A 22966-nucleotide genomic window follows, 5' to 3' on the forward strand; every position below is an offset into this window, starting at 1 on the left:
TAGCATTCTACCCTTTTTACTTTTTCAGGCAACTTTTGGTGTTAATCTGATCACCTACAACTGATTTAAAAGCTATTTTAGCAAGTTGTTTATCATCAAATCAAGGAGGTTTTTAGAAGACAGTGCTTCACGACTTGAGTGGTTTAGTTAATAAAATGTAAATGAGAGATAATACATATGCCTTTCTGTTTACGTGGGAACCATTTGTTTCAATTTAAGAATTTACACAAAATGTGACTTAGATAAGAACGTGGTTTTTAAGATGTTGGGAATCTAATTGCGATGTCGTTTCTGATAAGTTGTCAAACTGAAATTCAGAACTGTTTTGCGGGATACTAGTGGGAGGACATCAGGCGATCTCACTGGATGTAAATGTAGTTTAGGATCTCATTAACGCCCTTATTCTTAAATTGCTACGTACATCTGTTTGTTTGTCGAACTTGCACAAACAGTTCTATTTTTATACAGTGCATTAATTAATAAATTATTCCAGGGATCAAATAGTATGTTATACGATTTTTTTTGTGGCAAATGCATTGACAAGTTCAAATTTTACTTTTTGTCTTGAAAATGAAACAAATTAAATTGTACACAAATATATTTTAAGTCATTATGAATTGATTATATACCCTTTTACCTAAAAATGAATATTAAATTGTATGTTTTTCATCTAAAATAAATGTCAAAGATAACACACAACGCAATTTTGATTAAATTACTTTTAAAACAAGAAATGTTTATTGATGTTGAACATTATGCCCTCCTGAGTGCCATGTTGTCAGGGATATTTGGACAATTGAATGAAATATGCATGGACTGAAATGACAGCTGATTGGTCGTTGACATTGGATGCCTTTAAGGCAGTCTTAAGACTATGACCATTTAAAGTGTGAGGAAAGTAGGTACATATTTTAATCATGTTCAAATGATGACTGATATTTGCAAATAACATGTATCCTCTAAGCATAAACGTAAATTGTAATGACCTATTTTAGTAGTTGTGACCTTGATCTTTGACTCTATGAATTCAAAATCCATAGAGGACATCTACTGGTCACCCTCAACCTAAATGTCAAGTTTGAGGGCCATGGGTGCAGGGAATGTCAGTTTTCTAAAATACTAGCTTTTTTGCCTTCAATGAAACTATTACCCTGAGCTTTGACCCGATGACCCCTTAATTCAATAGAGATCATCTACTGGTCAGTCCTATGTTACATGTCAAGTTTAAGGGCCATGGGTGCAATCAATGACGAGTAATTACTAGGACAAAATTTCGCGTTAAAGGTGTCACTGTGACTTTGACCCGATGACCCTTCAAATCAAGAGGGGTCTTTTATGTGTCAAACCCTTCCTTCATGTGAAGTTTGATGACTAAGGTCCAAGCAAGAATTAATGAGTTTGCATTCAATATGACCTGGACCTTTGACCTGATGATCCCTAAAATATATAATCCCTCTAATGGTCTGGCCCAATCTCCAATTTAAGTCTGAGGGCCATGGGTGCAGGCATTGTCAAATTATCACTTGGACAACCTTTTAGCATTTATGGTCACTGTGACCTTGACCTTTGATCTGGTGACCCCTTAAAATAATAGGGAATATCTACTGGTCAGGATCATCCAGGCATTGTTGAGTTATTACTCGGACAAGCTTTGACAAGCTTTTCCCGTCAAAGGTCACTGTGACCTTAACCGTTGACCCGTAAAATCAATAAGGGTTATATACTAGTCAGGCCCAAACTTCATGTCAAGTTTGATGACCATATGTTCAGGAATTGTTGGTATATTACTCTGGCAGTATTTAGTCTACTGACGGACCGACCGACCGAACGAACGAAATGTGCAAAGCAATATACCCCCTCTTTTCGAAACTTACAATACTGTGTTTCAATAACGGAAATAGATACAGATACGGTTAAATCATTCTTTATTCAAGAAGATTTATTAAATGGTAAATTATTATATTTTTACGCATAGATCTGCGAGAACAAGCTTGAGACAAATTATTTGCGTTTCTAAGTTGTTTCTATTATTAGTTGTTGTGTTTGGAAACGGTTTGGGTTCGGCGGGAATATTGTTTCTCGTGCACTTGTTCTCGTGCACGGTACTTTGGCTCGGTACACAAAGGAATGCGGTAACAAAATACGGGATCGAAAGAGATTTAAAAAATCAAGTTGTCGATGAGTTTAAAAGCTATTTTGACAATAAAATTCTAGATTTGAAACGAGATCTCAAGGATGACTCTATCTTCAGTTGAAAGTGTTTGCAAAAACATGAGAAATGACAGTTCCAGCGCCTTTAAGCCAGAAGCGACCAGAAAACAATTGCTATGTAAATCTGAAATAGCTAATTAGGTTGACAATGCTATAAACGTTATTTCTCTAAGAAACGCCGCTAAGACATCACGTTCAAACGAAGTTAAAATGACGGAATAAGATAATAAGGATAGGCGGGTTGGTACACCATACGTTAACACGAAAAGTAAAGGTGTTGAGGGTCTCTGAGGATGACAAGCGCATCCGCCGCGCATAGGACCGCATCAAGAAAAGTCACGCTTTGAGAAGTAAAAAAGTCAGAAACGCCTCCCAACCCTATCAGGCAGACAGCTAGTAATTTTAATGCTGAGGTATGTAAAGTCAATTTTAAAATATTTTGAGATATCCCTTTTTTCATGATATCTTGAGTGATTGTCATGAGTATTGATATCATATGTACACAAGGTTTATCGAAGTAGAATGCGTTTTCTGATTGTCTGATTTTTAGTAAATATTTAAACATTTTTGAATTTATTTACAGTTTAATATTAGTGCTAGCAACAGTCATTACACTTTGGAATATGTTTTATTGGAGTGTTCAAAAAATGTTTAAATAGCCTTTTCGCAGTCGCTTACGCATTGTCGTGGCCGGACAGCAACCCAGACGAAACGTTGTCTGCTATGAATGCGGGGGCACTGGGCACTTTGCAAACGGTTGCTCAGCTTTTATGCAACAGTGAATCAGACCCATGGGCCCAGGAGCAACCAAGACTGGAAAGTCATCAGAGGCGACATTTAACTGGACCAGCCCGACATCCAAACCAAGAAGTAAAGATTCGTATTTGATATTTTTAGACACATGCAGTGATTTTTCTTGTTCAGAATTTCAAAACTATTTAGTTTATTATGTCGTACCATTTAGACTCAGCTCAACACCAAAACTGTTTACTAAAGGTTAACGCTTTTTTGTCAAGCATTAGAGAAACAATTGACTGAAATTGTGTGTTTTTTCTAGATGACTGTTAAGGGGTTAATGTAGACTTTTGAAACACTCAGAGAAATTCCGATTTCGTATTAGAAGCTTTGCTAAAGTGTTGATTATCGGTGAATTTAGAGAAGTCTTTATTCAAACCCGTGCAAGTTTTAGAATGGTTAGGCTTCTTTTGGGATTTTGAGAAAGGGCGTTGAACAATTACTAGTTGTAGAATTGCTAATGTCCAACAATGTATAGATATTATGTTGCATTGTTTGCCATTGATTTCAGTTGGAAGTTTTGTTAAAATGTCACGAAAGGCCATTTTAATGGCACCAGTATTGGGCAATGTCGCCCTTCTTCAAAACCAAACTTTTTTTCGTTTGATAGAAACTAGATCTAGCTTCAAATTGGACGCTTATATTGATATTTCTGATTTCGTCTGATTTAATTTCGGACATCAAGGTATTTTCAGATGAATCGTCAAAGATTATGTTTCAAGATTATTAATTTGCCAATTTCAGTATTGTCCACAAGAGCCGGAGCAGCGTTCATTGAATGTGATAGTGAAACTGCTCATATGCAATGGACGGAATATTAAATACTTCAATAGTCTACTCATGAAGAATTATTAGCCATCAGATATTCTTTAGATTGTTTTAAGAGGAAATTTGAAGGCAGAGAGATTTTTTGGAAGACTGATAGTAGAAATTGCGTTGATATAATTCAAACATGCAGTATGGTTCCAAAATAACAGACTAGAATTTCTCAATTTGAGTTGATCATGGAATAAATTTGGAACCTACGTGGATTTCGAGAGACAAAACCGCAATTGCTAAAAGTTTGAGTAGAATAGCGGATTATGACGATTATGGTATCACACCAGATTTTTTTTCACTTTTTTGAATCATTTGTACGGACTGCATTATGAAGATAGATTTGATTATTACCGTATTAAGTTGCCAAAATCTAATTCTATGCTTCTGACTCCTACTTCTGAGAATGTAAATGCTTTTTCAGTCAGTTGGAAGAATGATAATAATTGACTTGTTCCTCCAGTTAACTTGATACCGAAAGAGTTGATTGTTTTAAAATATGGTCAGGTCTAGGGTACTTTAGTTGCCCCTTTTTGGCCGTCTAGTCCCTTTTCCGTTTTTGTTAGGAAGGAATTCGTCAAATCGCCTTACATTGTTGAAGGCATTATATTTAAGGACGGGAAAGATATTGTTTTCCAAGGTAAAAATTCTCAAAGTATTTTCGCTACAACGAAGTTTACAAGCCATGATTTGGTTGCACGGATTGATTGTAGTAATATTGATTTAATTTGACAGGTAAAAGCTATTTTGAGACAATCCCTTTGATTCGGTATGAACCGGATTATAGACATGAGCGTGGGAAAGTGGTTGAATCCATTAATGTTATAGGGGCGCCTTGATATGGCAAGAGATAAAATTGATATTTATACAAATACATTCCATCACTTTAAACTTGCTTATAAAATGTTGGATTCGTTTTTAGAACGTAATTCATACGATTTCTTTTGTAATTTTACAAACAGTGATTGTTCAATCGACCGACCGAGGGCAAAATGTAGTTGTCTTTTTTTTATATAATGCTAAATATGATTTTTACGTTGTTACAGACTGATTTAAAACTAAAATCTGGAACGAAGTGGGTGGAAAAATGTAACAAAGTCCAAGTTTTATTATCATTACATTTTATTTTTGTTTTAGAAGTGAGTTCTATTTAATGTTAGGGAGAAAACAAGCAAATCCGCTTTGACTTTATTGGCGGAGTTGTCTTTCTTAGTAATTTCAAAATATAATTGCTGTGTGGTCATCTGTGACTATAATCCCTAAATTGACATTTTTGGTGGGAACACTGGATCATTCCGTTCTTTGTTTTCAAGGTGTACACATCATATTTTACTTTATCTGTAATTGTTGGAATTGGCGGGAAAAGATATTGAAGGTTAGACATTTAGTTATACTTCTAAAATCTAGTATTTCTAGAATATTATTTAATTTGAAATGTAATTGTTATAATTAAATATGACTAGATGTATCTAAGTATTTAGTAAGTTTGAAATATGATAGTTAAAATATTTCTGAAAGGTCAAGATAGTGAATCAACCCTGCATGTTAATATTATAAGTTATATTAATAAATCCACTTATTTTAGATTTACGGCACCGGTTGGATGCATCTGTCAGGGAGCATATAAAGGCGGTTTGGCCTACAGCTGTTGAGTTAGATTATATGTAATGCGATATGATTTGTGTTTGTACCTGTTTTGTATATGATGTTTGTATTGTTTTAATAAGATTATATGATGTATTAGTACGGCCGCTAAAAAAAATGTATTACTTATTTGGAATATTGATTCTCAAAATATTATAGAAAATATACTGAGTTAATTGTTAACTTTTATGTAAAATGCTTTTTTATGTACTTTCAGAGCTGTGGCATATTGATATATGTAATTATAGCCTAAAAACTTCATACGTGTCTCAGACTCATGATGTCATGTCTATAAAGTTGTAATACTTCAAGTCTTAAAGTCAAAGAGGTACACATATTAACATGCGATAGACGATCTTATTGGCTGTGAATGAAGGTTATTTTCGAATTAATTTTCTGATTCAAATGGCCGTCGTGAAACCACACAACGAGATTGTTAACACAATACAGAGTCATATATGGGAATCACTTATACGAAATGAGATTTGAGGCTAGTGAAACACTACACGGTGATGCATTCGAATCACCTATACCAAATGCGTATGTTGTTACTCTACTCGATCATACACAGAAATAACCATTTAAAAACGTGTCTGTTACACTGCACGACCAGTCATGGAAATAATCTATACAAAACGAGTCTGTAGTTACACTACACGGCCAGGCATGGAAATAACCTATACGAAACGAGTCTGTAGTTACACTACACGGCCAGGCATGGAAATAACCTATACGAAACGAGTCTGTAGTTACACTACACGGCCAGGCATGGAAATAGCCTGTAGGAAACGAGTCTGTAGTTACACTACACAGCCAGGCATGGAAATAACCTATACCAAACGAGTATGTTGTTACACTAAACGGCCAGGCATGGATATAACCTATACAAAACGAGTCTGTAGTTACACTACACGGACATGCATGGATATAACCTATACAAAACGAGTCAGTAGTTACACTACACGGCCAGGCATGGAAATAATCTATACAAACGAGTCTGTAGTTACACTACACGGCCAGGCATGGAAATAACCTATACGAAACGAGTCTGTAGTTACACTACACGGCCAGGCATGGAAATAACCTATACGAAACGAGTCTGTAGTTACACTACACGGCCAGGCATGGAAATAACCTATACGAAACGAGTCTGTAGTTACACTACAAGGCCAGGCATGGAAATAGCCTATACGAAACGAGTCTGTAGTTACACTACACGGCCAAGCATGGAAATTAATTATACGAAACGAGTCTGAAGTTACACTACACGGCCAGGCATGGATATAGTCTATACGAAACGATTATGTAGTTACACTGTCAGGCATGGAAATACCCTATACGAAACGAGTCTGTAGTTACACTACACTGCCAGGCATGATAATACCCTATACGGAACGAGTCTGTAGTTACACTACACTGTCAGGCATGGATATCACCCATACGAAACGAATCTGTTGTTAATCTATATGGTCAGGCATGGATATCACCTAAAATAATCGAGTGTGTTGTTACACTACACGGCCAGTCATGAATATAACCTTTACGAAACGAACCTCCTTTTGAAACAGTACTAGGTCAATAATATGAATAACATAAATAAAACTATCATTTAAAACATTAAACGGTAAGACGCCGGAATCTCTAAAACAAAAGGAGTATGTTAAAACACTACATGGTCAGACAATGGAATTACTCATACAAAATGAGCCTGTTGAACCACTTAACGGACAGACATGGGTATCACCAATACGAATTGAGCCTGTTGAAACAGTACTCTGTCAGACATGAGAACCACCTATACCAAACGAGCCAGTTATAAAACTACACGGTCCGTAGAAATAAGCCGTCAAATATTAGAGTCACAAACACTTTGCACGCACGTAGAAGCAATTAACAATATGACACACCTATATCAAACGAGCCTGTTGTTATATTACTCAGTCAGGCATGGAAATAACATATACTGTTGTTACACTACACGGGCAGACATGTATATCACATGTACGAAATGAGCCTGTTGAACCAGTACACGGTATATGAATCACATATACCAAACGAGCCTTATAAAACGTATCTGTTGAATTAAAACTGACAGCATGAAAAAGTGATTATATCCCTTTTATTATCTTAAAATATATTTCTTAGTATTAATGAGGTTTACATGAAAAATACCAGCTACTCTACATAACGTTTATCAAAAACATTACTGACCAATATGTCTTCCTATAACGGAAGAATATTCGATCTAAATACAGGGATAAACACAGCGCTATAACCATAAGGTTTAATTGAACGTCCTCAAACGGAGTAAACGGTAATGTATTATATGGTCGATGGAGATTGGCGTTGTATAAGGTGTACTGACTAAAGTGATTATCTTTACTGATAAACCAAACACCTACTTGTATAAAAAGGACTTCTGAATTTAATGAAATAATATGCAGGTAAGCGATTTGAGATTTTGTTCAAATTTATAATATTAAGTTGATAGATATGATTATTGTACACTTTCACAAGAAGGAAGAATATCTTGTTTCGTATGATAACGGGTACATATGGATATACACATTGTACTTATAACCTTCTTATTTATCTTTAATCACTAAAATGAAATCGAAAGTAGCAACTGTTTAACGAAATAAAGACCATGTAAAATACTTCCTAGTTTATTTTTCTTCATTTTTAGAAATCACAATGGAAGAGGAAAATCAATTTACAAATACTTTTGAGTAAGTTTAGTTTTAGTTTGATTTTAGAGTTCTAACTTAAATAGTTTTAATTTGATTTTAGAGTTCTAACTTAAATAGTTTTAATTTGATTTAAGAGTTCTTACTTAAATACAATGTCTTGAAACTTTTGCATCTTTGTGCTTAAAAGAAATAATTGATGAAAACATATCTATTTAAAAAAAAAATAAACGCACACTGTAGCATTGCAATTCTTACATGTGTGTTTGTATCTACAGCATGCAACATGAGAGATAAGTATTTAAGTCTGCTTTCTTTAATCTCAGTAATTAATTGTGCAAAAACACAACAACGTGTCCATGCTAATGCAAAATGTCATATAGGGACACTGTTGTTATTACAAGTTGCTAAAGCGTTGTACTAGGAAACAACACATGCTAATCCAGGAACTGCATTCCCGGCAAATATATGAATAACAGTCAAATAAAGCGACTGGTAACGTTACACCTAATCCATGTCTAGACTCGGCAATATGTATCTAGTTACATGAGACCCGAACTAGTTGACATCTGAGGAGCATGATGAGTAACCGTACTATAAGATACATAAGTTGTCCAGTTCAAACACGCATATGGAACAAGCGCACTCAAAATATTCCGTTATTAACGTGTCTGATAGGTTACCACCGGAACACACACAATTGCCCGTTTCAAGAGTAACTCATAATCACAGAATTTGCCCGTTTACAACGTGTCTGGTGGATCACCACAGGACCAAATATCGAAATCGCCCGACACGAAGGAGTCTGGTGGGTCACAACAACAGCAAACATACATTTTGTCCGTTTCCAACGTGTTTAATAGGTCATCAAATTAACAAACATCGGAAACCTCCATTTCCAAATTGTTTGAGTGGTCACCGCAGGAGCAAACAACGGATTATAAGATCAAACAATCAACAATCAGAATCCGGTATTTGCGAAACTTCTTAAGTCCCTTATAACATAGTTAAGCTAAACTCACTATTTTTGTATTCCAATAATTTGCGTAATATTTACTTCTTGACGAGTGTTTATACTTTAGATTGGAATAATCGTTATGATAATCACAATAAACCATTTATTATCAATCAAAACCCAATTCAAGCATGTATTTCGACTTATTGAAACACGCTTCTTTAGCCCATTAAGGTTAAGAAGTTTCGTGAAATTGGGGCCAGGACATGAACAAACAAAGGTACTGACCCTTTTGACCGAATTTGAGCGGTCAAGGCAAGATCAAACACTCGAAATGTTTTGACATTGTATGTTGAAACACCTGACGGTCAGGCAGCGGAATCATCTATGAAAAAAACAACGAGCAAGTCAAAACGCTAAACGGTCATATACCGGAATCACCTAAACAAGAAAAGGATGTTGCATCATTTAAATGGATTTCAAAGAACAGTTTTGTTTAATATATATATACACGAGTTATACCCTGTACCACATTTTATGATATACTTACCAGGATTAATAGATATACATATATATCAGTAAAATTAAAATGATATATCACTATTTCAAACAGTTAAAACACAGTTTGATATTGCTCACTGTTTTTAAATTGATCCCGCTCTCATTTCCAAATCAAACGTCAGCGCGCACAGGGCTTGAACATAATTTCAAAGACGTCTTTTCCGAAGTGTCGTGACACTTGGCATAGAATATGGCGCGCTTTTCTGTTAAATAACCATTAAATGTTATTTTACATAATTTATAGGCACACAATAATAAAAAATAAAAAATAGGGGTTTCTGTGCAAGATCGCAATATAGTTCACCTCGTGAGCACCAATGGCTACGCCACTCGTGAATTAATGCCTAAGATGCTCACTTGATGAAATATATTACGACATTACACTGAAACAAACAATAATCCTCTATATCTTACAGAAGTACAATAATAATTTCAGATTGTACCAAGAGAAGGTTAAAAGGGAAATAGAATCGCTGAAGGATGAGTGTGTGGACTTTGCAAATACCTGCCAACAGAAGGAAAAAGAGGTCACTGCTGTATTTTCAAAATTAAAGGAAACGGAAGAAAGGTAGACCCTCCAATTACACATAATGATGTGCAAAGAATCCTTTAAATGTATAGGCATCATTTCCATCTGCATGTCCTTTAAGACATTGAAGTCATTTTTTAAAATTGCTGTGTAAAGTTTAGAACATCCCACATTTGACAACTGCGTTTTTATTTCGACAAAATCGTGATCTGAGAGTTTTTAACTACCTTATACCAAACAAGTCTTAGTATATTCGTTAGAAACTGTTTCATGTCGTATGTTTGCACTGTCAGAAATGGAAAGTACATTGTTGGACCATCTTTGACTAACTTGCAATTGCATAATTAGTATTCCGTAACATTTTAAAGTAGTATTAAATAACTCGTTGGCATGGTTGTGGAATATACAAAACAATCATGAAGACCTTTGTACATACACCTTTAAATGTATGGAGCCCTTTGTCATTTACGATTTCCTTAGAATATTTCAACAAGTTTTAAATGCTTGTAAGAGTTATGTCTTATTATATAATTGTTCTCAAAGGATTTTCTAGATCAAATGTAAGGACAATACGAACACATTGAAATTTAATGAACGAGTATGAGGACATAAATCATTAAACAGCACCTTTTTATTTTATAAGATTTTCAGAAAATGTCGACGTATTACAGAGGTCACTTGAAACACTCAAGGCGGAAAAAGAAAAAGAAGAGGAGAAGAAAAAGAAGTATGTATTATATATTAGAGTGTTATATGTGCATGCATAGTAAGATTTTCCCCTCAATAACTTGAAGTAACTTTAAAGGTTAAATTCAACTAGTATCTATTATTAATAGTGATAATACAAAATTTTCTTCAAACTTTTAACAATTGAGTTCTTTAAACAATTTAGCATAACCAATTAGACAACATACACCTATTATTATTCATGGTATACGGGGATAGTTGCGATGTAGACTTACAAATATTAAGGAAGTATGTATCAAAGCTGCATTTACTGGCAATTCGAAGAATATTTCATGGGTCGGAGCTATTGGCAATGACATCTCGAACCACCATTATTAAGGAATAAACAACTTGTATTGCAGCTAATGACTAAAAGGCCTTTTTTACGAATGATCGCACAGATAAATATATTTATTGGACGTGCACATATGTCATTGACGTATTCATTTTTGTACTGAACTATTTTTTTTTTTAAATTTGGTAAAATAAGTAAGTAAACAAAAGGTATTCCAATTGGAGCTTACTATGCATCTTTACTCGCAGACCTCTTTTATACTGCTATGAAAATGAACATATGTTGAACATATCTAAGCCTGGAGATTTTGTGCTTTTTGATTAATTCAATAACATCTTTAGATACGTTATTATGGTTGAAATACACTATTTTTATGGTGAGGCAACCCAATCTGAGTTTTCTTTTGTCTGCATATTAAGCGCTGTTTTATTTCATATTATTAAGCGGGTGGTATGGAAGTAAATATTTGGAAAAAGCGGACCCTATAAAGCATTTCTAAAACCGTCAGAGGTTAAGAAGAACATTTTCGAGCCTTCGTAAGATTATGATATCATTACTAGAAACAATATGAAATTATGTGTATGTCAACGAATGTTCATTATTTCAAGTTTTTTGTTAAAATGCGACCAGTTTATAAAATGTGTTGTAGTGTCAACAACGCACTGATTATAGGCTGGTGTGCTGTGAATATACCGGACCAATTACTCAGGACCTATTTCCATTTGTCTGTTGAAATAAGGTGCAAAGCCATTGCGTCGATATATACCTATAATTGCGTTCGCTTTGCTTGCCCTTCGTAATGTAAATAGAACAAGCTTAACAGCTTTAAAACAAACACTCAGTATTCAATCACATATAAGAACACAATTTTGATGAACAAAGCACTGCTTTAAAACGTCATACGTTTTGCAGAGTTGTTATATAACTTATCAAGTTTATTTTCATTTAAAATAATTAAAAAATGTATTAAGTTTGCAAAGCAAAAAGTATTTCATCGTCACTTGAAAGAGAAGAATAGTTTAGAAATACAAAGGCCTATTTTGCATTGTTTGCGATAAAACACCGTTTTTTTCGTTGTCATACATATTTAGATTCTTTATGAGAAAATATTATATTTGTAAGGACCGTTTTGAGACTACAATCAATTGATTAATAACATGCAAAAGGCATTTGGAGTAAGCCTTTCATTATTTTCCTGGTCTAAATTTTCAGTTTTGTCACAAGTTACCACCAAAAGAATAAAGACAAATATGTTCAGATGAATTCTATGATAAGGGCTCAATAGCTGCAATTTTATATAATTTTTAAACGTGTTTCGTTTTATTGTGGGAGTCAAATCAAATAGTAAAAAGACTTTTTTTGAAATTCGCTCTTTTACCTCGCATCCAAACAGATTATAAGTTACTGGTATTTCTATTGCCGTATTACGTGGCTTTAAGAAAACATCTGGTAACTAAGCAAAGAACTGTGTTTCGTATTGGCAAATTATGATTTACCATTAACTTGAAAATTTATTGTTCGGAAGTCGTCGCAGATACGAGTGTTGACAAAGTTGAAAATGCCCATAAGGTGACTTTTTGTACTATATACGTTGTGCAGAATGGCGGCTAAATATTTGAAACATTACTGCATAAGCAAAAGTGATGAACCGTTTTTGAAAGAAACCAAAGTCTCTTATGCAAGTTATGATGAAAGAAAATGTGTTAATAGAATGATACAAGTTTATTAGAACAAGTAGGATTTTAATAACAAGCAAGGCGACAATTATAGACGCATGTTCAAAAACATATTCTTTACATAACAATATAGTTTATATTATTTTATTAGAAATATCTTTCGAAATGAATCAAATAAGTCATTATGCCTTGGGTTTCTTTATAGAGTTTCATAGAGACCGTTAAAATGGAAATGAAATTAGCGATTATTGGCACTCCCTAACCACATAATTAAACAGGAGTAAACTTGTATTTCAGAAATTACCAAGACAGGGTAAAAAGAGAAGTAGCATCGCTGAGGGATCTATTTGTGGACTTTGAAAAGTTTTGCCAGAAAAAGGAAAAAATGATTACTGATTCATTTGCAAAATTAGAAAAAGGAACGAAAAGGTAAATTGTATTCACGTTATTAACATAATTTGTGGGAAAATAGTTGCATTTTTTAAGTTACTTTTTACAAGATATTTGTTGATCCCGCTTAAGGTGAGCGAGACATAGTTGTCACAATGGCGGTTCCGTGGATGTGCGTGCGTCCTTGCGAATGTGCTTCAGTTAGGATTTTCAAACAAAATGCCCGATGTCTATACCTCAAAGAGCAAAGTTAAGCTAAGAGTTTGAAGGTTGAAACGATCCTAGTCCGGTCTGTACCTTGCCATTTTATTATAAGATTTAAAAAGACCTAGGTCTGCAACTCAAACATCAAGGTCGCTTTTAGTGGTCAAATGTTTAAATGATCCTTGTCCGGGCTGTATTTTGACCATGAATTTCAAGAATTTCAAAAACCTTGCCTTGAAATCTCACCAAGATGAGACAGCATGTCACACACAAGCCCAAGATCTGTACCACCAAGATCAAAGTCCCACTTAGAGGTTGAATGTCAAAATGAGTACTGTTGAAAGGCTCTTTCAAAGAGCTCGACATGTGGCCATATAGCGTTCTGTTGTCTTTTTGGCCTGAATGCTCGGACATATATACATTTGAAATTGTTCCATAGTGCTCAAGTTAAGCATTATGTACCTTTTAATGTTTGTCGTCCTTCGCTACCTGCTAGGTCATAAACAATCATATATAGGCAAAATTCTCAAACACATTTCATCTGTAACTATAATGGCAGGGATGATACAACATTTGCTAGATCGATAGTACTGCAATCTGGACTGAAATATGTGTATATCGTTGGATGCTAACTGGTGTGTTGATAACTTCATTATGATTTCTAAACCAAATAAATGAAATGAGTATACCTTCTAGTTTTTGTTATAGCATGATTCAGTTGTTAAATGCGCCATCCAACATTAAAATTCAAATTTCGTTGAGCGCTGTTTGAAAATAAAAAAAAACGCCGGCGGTACGTAAACTTTAAGAATTCTGGGTCGAATTAAATAAAAATTTGGTTGAAATTTACCTTTTGTGGAGTACATTTTTCAAACGTTTTAAAGTCATTTGATGTGTTCAGTATTTCGGCTTTATTGTATAAGTATATGTTTATAAGTATAAGTATATTGTAAAAAATCCCAAAAATCGTTTATAATATGACCAGTTGTCTAAAAGCCCCTTAACTAAAGCATTAAATTAAATAGTTTGCCTTTATTACTTACTCCAGTCTGTATTCCAAAAGCCCTAGAAAAAAACTGATTCTAACCATAACTATGCACAGAACATGTAACTACTTAAAAAGTGCATACTGACAATCCATCCCCTACTAATTTTTAAAACACGTTTGTGATATTAAAGGTTGCGAAGGAATTTTTGGTTTAGCCATAATGAATTAAGTCAGGCAATTAGAGCTTAAGTAAAAATATTACCTTTAAAGAAAGGTGTTTTAGTGTTTCTGATAATTACCTGTAATATTCAATTTATAATGACAGCATTTGGTCAGCTAAAAGAGTAATATATATATATATATATATATATATATATATATATATATATATATATATATATATATATATATATATATATGATGGTATAACAACATTACAGAAACATCCGGGTTTTATCACGATACTTTTGTTGTATGAACACCTCCAATCAATAGAACAAAAACGTTACAATAAATTCATTTTTTATAATAATACCTCCCTACGGTTTCTTTGGGTTTAACTTTTTGTTAAATTAATGCATTCAATGGCAACAAACGTAGCTCTGAAAATAGCTCGGTTGGCTTTTCAGAAAGTTGATTTCGAATGTTATTCAGCTAATGTTACGACAGGTACCAATCTATGTGAATAATCATATATTATAGACACAAGGACGAAGACAACATGTATCATACCTTACAAGAAGAGGTTAGAGAGTATGAATTACGCTGTGTCTTTGAACGTGGGAGGGTTTCTGTGCTAGAAGACAAAGTTACTGTTATTATTGATCAAAACACTGTCGGGTAAGTTAATTTTGATATAAGAATTCAACCAAATGATGTTGACAGTATTATGGAGCTTAAGCCTTGCATAAAAAATGTCAACTTGTTTTGTTAATGTTGATTGTGAGGAATCCTTTTATAATGTGGATCAAGTTTGTAAAGTCAGTTGTTATTGCAACACAGGTTTGAAGTAGCCCCAGGGTCAATAAGTGAGATGAAGCAGGAGTTAACAAGGCTGAGAAAACTGACTGAAAACAACACGAGAACGTACACAAACTATTCCAAGATGCTTAAAGACCACGACAGCAAAAGGCTTATCAGGTAGAAAAACTCCAACAATACAAACACCTTATGATATTGATATGGTGAAACAACAACATACAAATCAAATTATATATAAAGGATTTTCAATGATTTGTCCGGTTTCTTAATTGGCATAGCCATGGTGTCGTTGTGTGCTTTACTTCATTGCTCACATTGTTATCTGAAAAGAACCATCTCTATATTTAGTTATCATTTTCATCTACGAGGGAGATTCGAACATTAAAGTTAATTTATATTCAATTTGAATCATATCTTGCGATCAGTGAAAACGGACAAAAATCGCTATTCAAAGGTCACCAATACATAAACCCGACAAAATCATGATTCGATGTCTTTTGAACTACAGAATAACGAATAAATGCTCACATGTTTCGGAACATAATTTCCTTCACATTGTTTTACGTGTTAAGTACTATATTGTCATTACATCATCATTTAAAAAAATGTTCATTCAATATTATAATTAGTATTCCATATACTTTTGGTGGAATATTAAATAACCCTGTTGGCAGTGTTTCGGAATGTTCAAAACATTGATTAAGACTTTTTTGACTCATACTCTCTATAATGTATGCGACAACATGTCATTCACTTTTTCCTTTATCAAGTTTTGCAGATGAAGAAGAAAGATTACAGAAGGAATTTGGAAGGCTCCAGGCGGAAATGATTGATAACGAAAGGAAGTATGTATTATACTATGGAGCATGACCTTTGCATGCATTATGATATTAACCCTGTAATATGCAATATGCAACATTCAAGTTCAGGTCCGTTTGTCTCTTGCATTCAAGTTTGTTCTAAGAGTGTTTTTCTGTCATATTTACAGCAACTGAATATTTTGTCCGAGCCTTATGGTCTAATTAAGCTCAAAACACTAAATACGAACATTTAAGAAATATATTCACTGTTTCATTGTGTTCGTTCACTACTTTTAAAGGGCGCATAGGACATTTAATGTTTAGACGGACTAATTTAATCATGGTATCCAAGTTATCTGATGCAAGGGTTAAAACAAACTAAGATCAAATGTCAAATGACAAGGTTATTCAATTCTGAAGTAGAATTTCTCATATTTACTGGCATCATTTAGAATTTGTAATGCAGTTTTAACTTCAGTCACATTTAGCCTATTTTATTATTAAATATCATTTCTATTCAGTATTTAATAACCTCGTTAGAATGGCTTCGGAATATTCAAAACATTGATAAGTCCTTTTTTCAGATACAAACCTTATTTAATGTGAGAGACCACCATGTCATGCACTTATCTTCATAGTTTTGTTTCACATTCAATTTGGTTGCAAGTGTTTTTTAGTTATATAATTGCTTTCAAAGGAATGTTAATAAACGGGTGTCGAATTTAAAATAAACTTGAAATATAATCTAGGTATATGAGAACAGACAATCACGTCCAAAACCATTTTAATTTAAGATTAGCTGCAGAAGTAGACAGATTGCGGAAGGAGCATGAAACACTAAAGGCGGAATTGACCAATATAGAAATAAAGTATGTATAATAATGTAGAGTATGGATGTAAGTGGGTTTAATCCTGCAATGCAGCGAAACGCAATCCCTCAGTTCAAATACATTTAGTCGCATGATATAAAATCTGTTCTAAGTGTGGAATCGTTTGTCAGAGTTTATCATTTAATGTCAAACTTAGAACAGTAATATATAATTTTAAGAAATAAATTCAGTATACTGTGTCTTCTTTCACTAAAGCTGCTGTTCCAAACTGTCCAGAATGTTCTAGACTGACCAGAATAATAATGATATCAACGTCACGTGAAACAATTTTTTACAAAAACTGACAGCAATATCTTGTAAGAGGATACATCAAAAGATTGTGTTATACTAGTAAAGAATGCAGCATGTTTAAATTCTTCATCATATTCAAAACCCTTCATTGGTCAAGCCTTTACCTACACAATATAAATACTTTTTAAACATTGACGAAGTATTAACAATGATATTAAAATCTAAGATATTTTTCGAGATTTGTTCAGGACGATGATGAAACAAATCAATAAAAAAGACATTAAAAAGTTCATTGTTAAGGTCGCACATAAGCAGGAGTTAAAAATACGCTTTGAACAAAACGATTAAGCAATACTGAAATAGCATATAATTGACATTTTACGAATAATCCAAATAGTGACCCTATAATAAAAACATTTGGATGACCTGAGTAGATCATGGCAATTTAATTCATCTACATTATGATATTTATTAACATTTTTTTAAAACAAATATGTGACTGTTAATGGTAAATATAATTGTATTTATTCATTTTTCTTTAGAAGACTGATATTAAAGATTACTTAATGCATTACCAGCCTTAATTGTTTAGTACAATTTTGTAGTAAAACACTCTGGCAGTAAAGCAACGATTTATGCTTTCATATTTTGTCTTTTTTTAATTATAATTAATCTTTTTCTTTACACGTATTAGCCGTTATGTGTTATTTTGTAACAGGAGTTGCATTGCTCATTGTAAGTATATATTATAAATTGTGATGTACTTACTATGTGGATCTATGTTGAAATATTATAATATTAGGTAATAAATTCTAGGTACTAACGGCGACCTGATATTGGTGTTTACATTTATATAATAACTTGGCACAAAGGCCTTTTCATAGTTGATTAAAATGACACTCTTGTTCTACATCAATACATACACGTGTAACACAATCATAAATATTGAGTGATGAAGATTCAACTACTTACTAAATAATACATTTATGGTAAATATGAATTACAGACAATAACTGAAAAATACGATTGTAAACGTGTATTAGATAGCTTAACACACAAACAACTTAAATGATTGGTGGGTGCTAAAAGGTTTACAGTGTTCTTCTTGTCTCATAGAAAAGCCGTGTTCTTTCAAACTAAACTTGGTGTCCTTCATACGAAACATAGTTTTCGGCATTTTTAAAAGTACGGTTGCAGCACCTTTGCGTTAAAGATACATACATAGTTTCCTTGCAGCTTGTATCAAAAACAAATGTTGTTTGACTATCACTTTGATTTCTATTGAGAAATAAACCTTTTTTTCAGACTGACATCCGAAACTAAAACACTTCTGATTGATAGGCGAATGCTGGAAGCGGAAAAAGACAAATTAGACAAACAGTATGTACCCTTATTTGTAACATGTAACTAAATGGTTTGTACCGTGGTTGTCCGTCATACGTTTCAAAAATTGCTTTAAACGAAGTCTAGTTCTCTACGCGCATCTCCATTTCATTAATCTTTAGACCAAATCTTGTCGTAATAACTGCGAAGAGGTTTCCAGATTAAAAGTATTCACACTCAACCGGTGTCGTTAAATACCATCTACCAAGCTAGTCTTAACCTTAATCCTGTCGTTAAGCTTGCTCTTACATCGTTGAATATTGATAATGAACAAATTAAAACAAACTAGTTGAATAGTATTACATATATAAACAATCAATTTTTCTGAAACCATTGATGAAATAAGGTCTGCTTTATGTAATAATCAAGGAATGAATTTGCCGGTTTGTTGTCATTATCGGGGTATGAACGCAATTGAGCTGTGTGGGGTGTGTCGAAACCGAATTGCGTTCATATCCTCGATAATGTAATCACACCCGCAATTAATTATTTATATGTACACCAATAGTTCATTATTTCGTTAAAGAAATGTTAAAACAATACTTCATTTCATGTCCGTAATACGTTCTTACACATTCTGTAAATGAAACCACCCGACTGTAACCGGAAACAGTTTATTAAATGATGTCACAATAACGCGGGAAAAGATAAACAACTTGAAATCATTATTAAACGTTAAATTGAAACACTTATGACAGAAATACATTAAACACATCATAAATAAACACTTTCTAAAATGTTGATTTACATTTTACGGGACTTCCTGAGACAACACAACAATAACAAGATGAACAATTTTTATGTAATATTGTTATGTGATGAATTGCGATCCGAAAATATCCGAAGATGTTGCGTTGTTCATCAAATGATAACCGCAATTGCCGAAAGGCAGTTCATTTAAAGAATGAAAGTTGAGGTGTAAATATTTAATGTTTATTGGAGCCATTTCCAATATTCTATTGATTTAAGTTTTGTTTTGATTGAAAAATAAACACCTGCAAAATCTACTTGTTTGAAATCAGAAGGCCTTAGCGTTTTGACTAGAAAAAAAACGTTGGTAATGATTATCTACTAGATATTTTCTAAATTTACCTTTGTAGTTAAAGGCGATCAAACGTTTTGTTTTGTGTTAAACTGCATTTTACCAATGGTTATCTTAAAGTCTAAAACAAAAGTATTATTGATTACTAGTTTTTCGGATTGTCGATTCTTTTGCAGTAGTGAGGCAGCATCTTACATATACATATACTGTGTATCTTTTCAAAGCATGAATTGTGTCAGACCTCATTTGTTCTTGTTAGTTTGGCGGATAAAGAAAGCGAGTTGTCCAAGCAAAATAATGAACTGCAACTTTTAAAAAAGAATTATAATACGAGTGAAGACAAGTGTAAAGAACACGAACAAACTATAGCCAGGAATAATGACAAATTGGAAGGAATGACCAGAGTGGCCGAGAAGGACATACAAAATCAATGGTGAGCTGTGCGTTATTGGTTATGCTAAAACATTGTATATTATGTTTATTTAAAAAGTCAAGCCAAGAGTGCAATAACGATCACGAACATCACGGTGTTATGAGTTAAAGTAAGAGGATTCAAGCAATTAATAAAATATGGTTGCATTAAACAGGAAGTAGAACGAAGCATGAAATATGTTCCCCGATGTATAATATATACTGCAGGAACTTATTTGGATAGGATGATAATGGTTTAACACAAAACAAATTTACCATATTGCAAATATGTACAACTGTTTAAGTGTTAAAGAACTTTGATAAAAACTGATTGTGTTATTCTACGTAACATTGAACTTTACTTAAAATTAATTTTCAGCGAGATAGCCAAACTGAAGGCTGAAATGCAGCGGTAAGTAGGTTACTGTGTTACTGCTCATAGCATTTTAGAATTTAGACATTATATGTTAGGGTAAATATATGATGTATGTTATATATTAATAAAAGTCTTATACATTACACCGTTGTGTTAAATCTTTAAACATGACAACAAAGGCAAAATCGATTGAATTTGAAACACGTTTTGTCAGAGACAAAAGCACATAACAGCAAGGCCCACAACACTGTCGTGAATATAAATAGCGATTAGCAAATAGTATGTCCGAAAACACAACAACAGCGGACCGTAATTATTCTATCCGCGGTGCTCTTTCTTATTTTATTCTTTCAATCTGAAAAGTTCAACACAATAAAAATAGCGTTTGTTCATTTCAACGCAAAATGCCTTTTGGAATTATCTCCCGAGACTAAAACATGAATACAACTGCTGAATAATTGTGCATATTAACCCCCCCCCACACACACACAGTATACATCCATTATATAACTATAAGATAGGAAAACATCTTATTGATGATTGCAAAAATAGAAAACGCAATATGAGTATAGCTTTAAAAATTACCTTTTACTTAATCCTCATTTGCACCAACAGATTGAGCAAAATTTCTGGCATAAGCCTTACCTATAACAGAGCAAACATTGCTGGCTTGGGAGATCTAAACCGTCCATCAAAACTTGCAGAAGTGTTCAGTGAGATATATGATAACGATTGGACCGACGCATATGAGACAGTGAAGGATGACGAAGAAAAGAATAAAATTCAATTCATGCTTAAGATTTTAAAGGTTAATTTTTTATATTTACTACTTTATTGTAAATAAAAAAAAGCTAACAAGAATCTCAAACAATTATAAATATGTTTAATTATGTCGTTTTTTTGAAATGATATTTAATATAATTGATCTTTAAAGTGTGTGTTATAAGAATCATGCTAGCCAAAGTTTTTGTTTTTACTAGATAGTGTAGCTCGGTAGTTATTCAATGTCGACCGAATGTATCGTGTTTGCATCGCAAAACTGCTCTTGTCTTGCAGGATGTTGATATAATTTGTGAAAACGTAGCAAAACGACATGCCGATGCAATAACAGATGGTCTTACAAAAATGGTTGTCAGGTTTAAAGTGAGAAAAGCTCGAACTTACCCAACACTTAAATTTGACGAACGTGCGTTGAAACTTGTTGATACACACATTGAAAACCCTGCATGCACGAAAGATGTTCTAGCAACTGGTAAGTTTGGAGACCCTTCAGATGTCAATAAACCGATAAAGCATTGTAATAATGATCCATCCACACCGAATAAAAAAACTGGTGAACAGGGCGATGCCCAAGCTTCGCACGAAAATCTTGCTAAAGAAAATAAAAGTACCAACCAAAGTCAAAGCGAGAATGGGAACAAGGACAACCAGTTAAAGCCTGGCAAAATGGAGACAACTGATTCAAAAACAACTGATGAAAGAGCTAATCAAAAAACAGCTCCCACAATCAATGCAAATATTAACCATACCCAAGGCGAGAATGGGTTTCATGAGAAACGGTTAGAGCCTGGCGATAATGATTCATCAACATCAAATAAAACCGATGGTAAACAGACCGACGAAACCGATACTTACCAAAACCTTCCTTCAAAAATTGAAAGTACCAGCAATAGTAAAGTAATTCAAGACAATGGACGGAATGAACAGGAACACACCGAAAAAGAGGTAACTTGTAGTTTTATGAGTTTCATATAGTAAACCCCCCCTGACTAAACGAATAGTTTTAAACCTTAAATTCACTCATGCGTGCTATGGTTATACTTGAGAAACCGGTGGACCAAGCATTTGCCTGTGAAGATAGTTTGGTTATTTGCATATTTGGTCTCTCCGTGTTGTGTTTTTGTTGTGTGTGTCTCTCGATCAGTGTATATCAGGTATACGCCGTGTAACTATAAAAAGGGTTTGGTTACTGGCGCTTCTTCCTGTAGTTTCCAATTGAGTATTCATTTGATGAAGAAACACAAATAAATTTTAACACATGCTTCAACCTGCGTTTTAGAAACACATGCAAGCAATATCGGAATGGTACACTCTGATGTTGCAGGCCTTGAACATTTTGATGCATAATCATTAGTTGATAAATTATATATTTTAATGTTTTAAAACAGGATTATATATATATTTCAAATTATATATTTCATTGCTAATAATGGTTTACTATATGCATTATGAGCAAATAATTTTAGAGGTATCAATACTAGTCGTAGGTAGAGGAATGTTTACCGTAAGTACTTACCAAAACTACTTATGTTGCTAATTAGCTGTTATTTTTGCACACTGTTTATTGAGTTAGTGTACTGACAGGATGAAACGCT

At 33.6% G+C, this 22966-nt stretch overlaps 1 protein-coding gene and 1 long non-coding RNA gene across 2 annotated transcripts; both read left to right on the top strand.

Moving 5' to 3' along the window:
* The first annotated feature begins 7800 nt into the window (after positions 1-7800).
* Positions 7801-10237, top strand: LOC128227445 (uncharacterized). Its single transcript, XR_008259820.1, has 3 exons — positions 7801-7910; positions 8153-8195; positions 10106-10237. It is a non-coding gene; the product is annotated as an uncharacterized LOC128227445 (long non-coding RNA).
* Positions 10238-10843: 606 nt separating this feature from the next.
* On the top strand, positions 10844-22346 carry LOC128225798 (uncharacterized). The gene is made up of 11 exons (XM_052935696.1): positions 10844-10925; positions 13193-13324; positions 15180-15317; positions 15480-15617; positions 16229-16303; positions 17053-17127; positions 18685-18759; positions 20064-20237; positions 20595-20627; positions 21207-21399; positions 21648-22346. The coding sequence occupies exons 2-11, from the start codon at positions 13281-13283 to the stop codon at positions 22344-22346; spliced, it is 1644 nt and encodes a 547-aa protein (XP_052791656.1). The 5' UTR covers positions 10844-10925; positions 13193-13280.
* Positions 22347-22966: the final 620 nt, after the last annotated feature.

Source organism: Mya arenaria, chromosome 3 (assembly GCF_026914265.1).
Source record: "Mya arenaria isolate MELC-2E11 chromosome 3, ASM2691426v1".
In the NCBI taxonomy this organism is placed as follows: domain Eukaryota; kingdom Metazoa; phylum Mollusca; class Bivalvia; order Myida; family Myidae; genus Mya; species Mya arenaria.